Below are 1,595 nucleotides of genomic sequence, written 5' to 3' on the forward strand. Positions count from 1 at the left end.
AGGAGGAGGAGGAGGAGTGTGTCACACTGTGTGGATGAGGAGGAGGAGGAGGAGGAGGAGGAGGAGGAGGAGGAGGAGGTGAAGGAGGGAGGAGTGTGTCACACTGTGTGCCAGTGTGAGCGTCACGTCTGAAGTTGTGAATTTGTGTTTAGAGTTTGCAGAAAAAGACATTTGTGTTTAAGCAGAGGAGAAAACGTGTGAAACCAAAAACGAGTTTGAAATCTGAAAACGCAGTTTGTCTTCAGCTTCATGAGAAACGAGTCCTGAATGAAAAGTCCTGGATTTAGCGGGAACAGGTCAAACTATCTCTTCTGATCTGGAGTTTTGGTTTTTCCTGTTTTATTGTGTTAAATTCGTGTTTAAATTTGTTTTATTTTTGTCAGCGGCTCGTCTTTGATTAGATTTCTCCACAGGAAGTCATCATCACGCTCAAAGGTTGGAAGGAGCGCAGCCTGACCAGCGTCTGATTGGCCGACAGCATGCTGCTGTTGCTCTCGTCTCCTCTGATGGGGACGAGCGGCATCGTGCCGAACTTCTGCTTGGAGATATCTGACGAGGAGTGGCGCCTCAGCACCGGAGGGCCCGGGTCGTCGTTCTGCAAAAGGAGCACAGAAAGAGGCGAGAGTCAGCGGGAGGCGTCCTGCGGAGACACGCTGATCCCGGATCGGCGGGACGAGCCTCCGTCTCACCTGAGCTTTGAGGAAGCCGGTGATCCAGTCCCACAGCTCGGCCTCACGGCTGCAGCACAGAAACCTGAGAGACACGCGGACGACAATCAAAGTTAGACCGACTTTTAAAAAACGCCGCCATGTTTGTAGTTCTTCTGTAAGTGAAAAAACTTCGTTTTTGACATTTTCAGATCTAAACTTAACAAATAAATGAAGAAGTTTTGTTCTTTATTTCACTGTAGGATCAACCGGCGACCAGCTGCTCCGTCTGCCTTCATTAATATCATATAGAATATTTAAAATATACACAATAGAGCTTCTGAGGGTTTTAACAGGCTGCTCCGAGGAGTTAATGTAGAAAAACAGAAACTTTCCTTCCACTGCTGCACAAGAACCTGAACTCATTTCTCAGTTTTTCTAAAGTCTTCTAAACTACAAACTACAGTAACGCCTGGAGCAGCCAGCTGACATGTGGTTTAAACAGTGGAACTCAAGGATCAGGAACTTTACAGATCAGAAGGTTCATTAAGGAGAACTTACAGCTGGTGTTTGTCTGACATCACTGTGAATCCCCACCTGCAGGAGGAGACAAACACACATTCACTACAGGTCATACAGGTTCATCAGCTGACCTCTGACCTTAGTGTTCTTTCTGTTTTTCTCCACTTAAACTCACCAAATTTCACCCGCTGCTCGATCAGTGATAAAAATCTCTCTAAGTCTAAGATGTGATGTCATTGGGTGGTGATGGAGCAGTGGACCAGACGCATGCCTTTGGGTTCAATTCCCGACTGTGACACGTCCACTAATGTGTCGCTGATCAAGACACTTAACCCCTCGTTGCTCCAAAAGGCGCGCGACCTCTGAGCAACGGTAAGTCACTCTGGATAAAAGCGTCATTATTTCCTCGACTAGTGAGAAGGTGAA

The 1,595-nt window shown here is 47.0% G+C and overlaps 1 protein-coding gene across 1 annotated transcript; it reads right to left on the reverse strand.

The window, feature by feature from the left end:
• Nucleotides 1–322: 322 nt before the first annotated feature.
• LOC123964906 (arf-GAP with Rho-GAP domain, ANK repeat and PH domain-containing protein 3-like) lies at nucleotides 323–1,560 on the reverse strand. Its single transcript, XM_046041569.1, has 4 exons — nucleotides 1,345–1,560; nucleotides 1,209–1,244; nucleotides 690–753; nucleotides 323–595 (listed from the first exon to the last, which is right to left on the reverse strand). The coding sequence occupies exons 1-4, from the start codon at nucleotides 1,404–1,406 to the stop codon at nucleotides 398–400; spliced, it is 360 nt and encodes a 119-aa protein (XP_045897525.1). The 5' UTR covers nucleotides 1,407–1,560; the 3' UTR covers nucleotides 323–397.
• Nucleotides 1,561–1,595: the final 35 nt, after the last annotated feature.

This window comes from Micropterus dolomieu, unplaced genomic scaffold, assembly GCF_021292245.1.
Source record: "Micropterus dolomieu isolate WLL.071019.BEF.003 ecotype Adirondacks unplaced genomic scaffold, ASM2129224v1 contig_6151, whole genome shotgun sequence".
NCBI classification, from domain to species: domain Eukaryota; kingdom Metazoa; phylum Chordata; class Actinopteri; order Centrarchiformes; family Centrarchidae; genus Micropterus; species Micropterus dolomieu.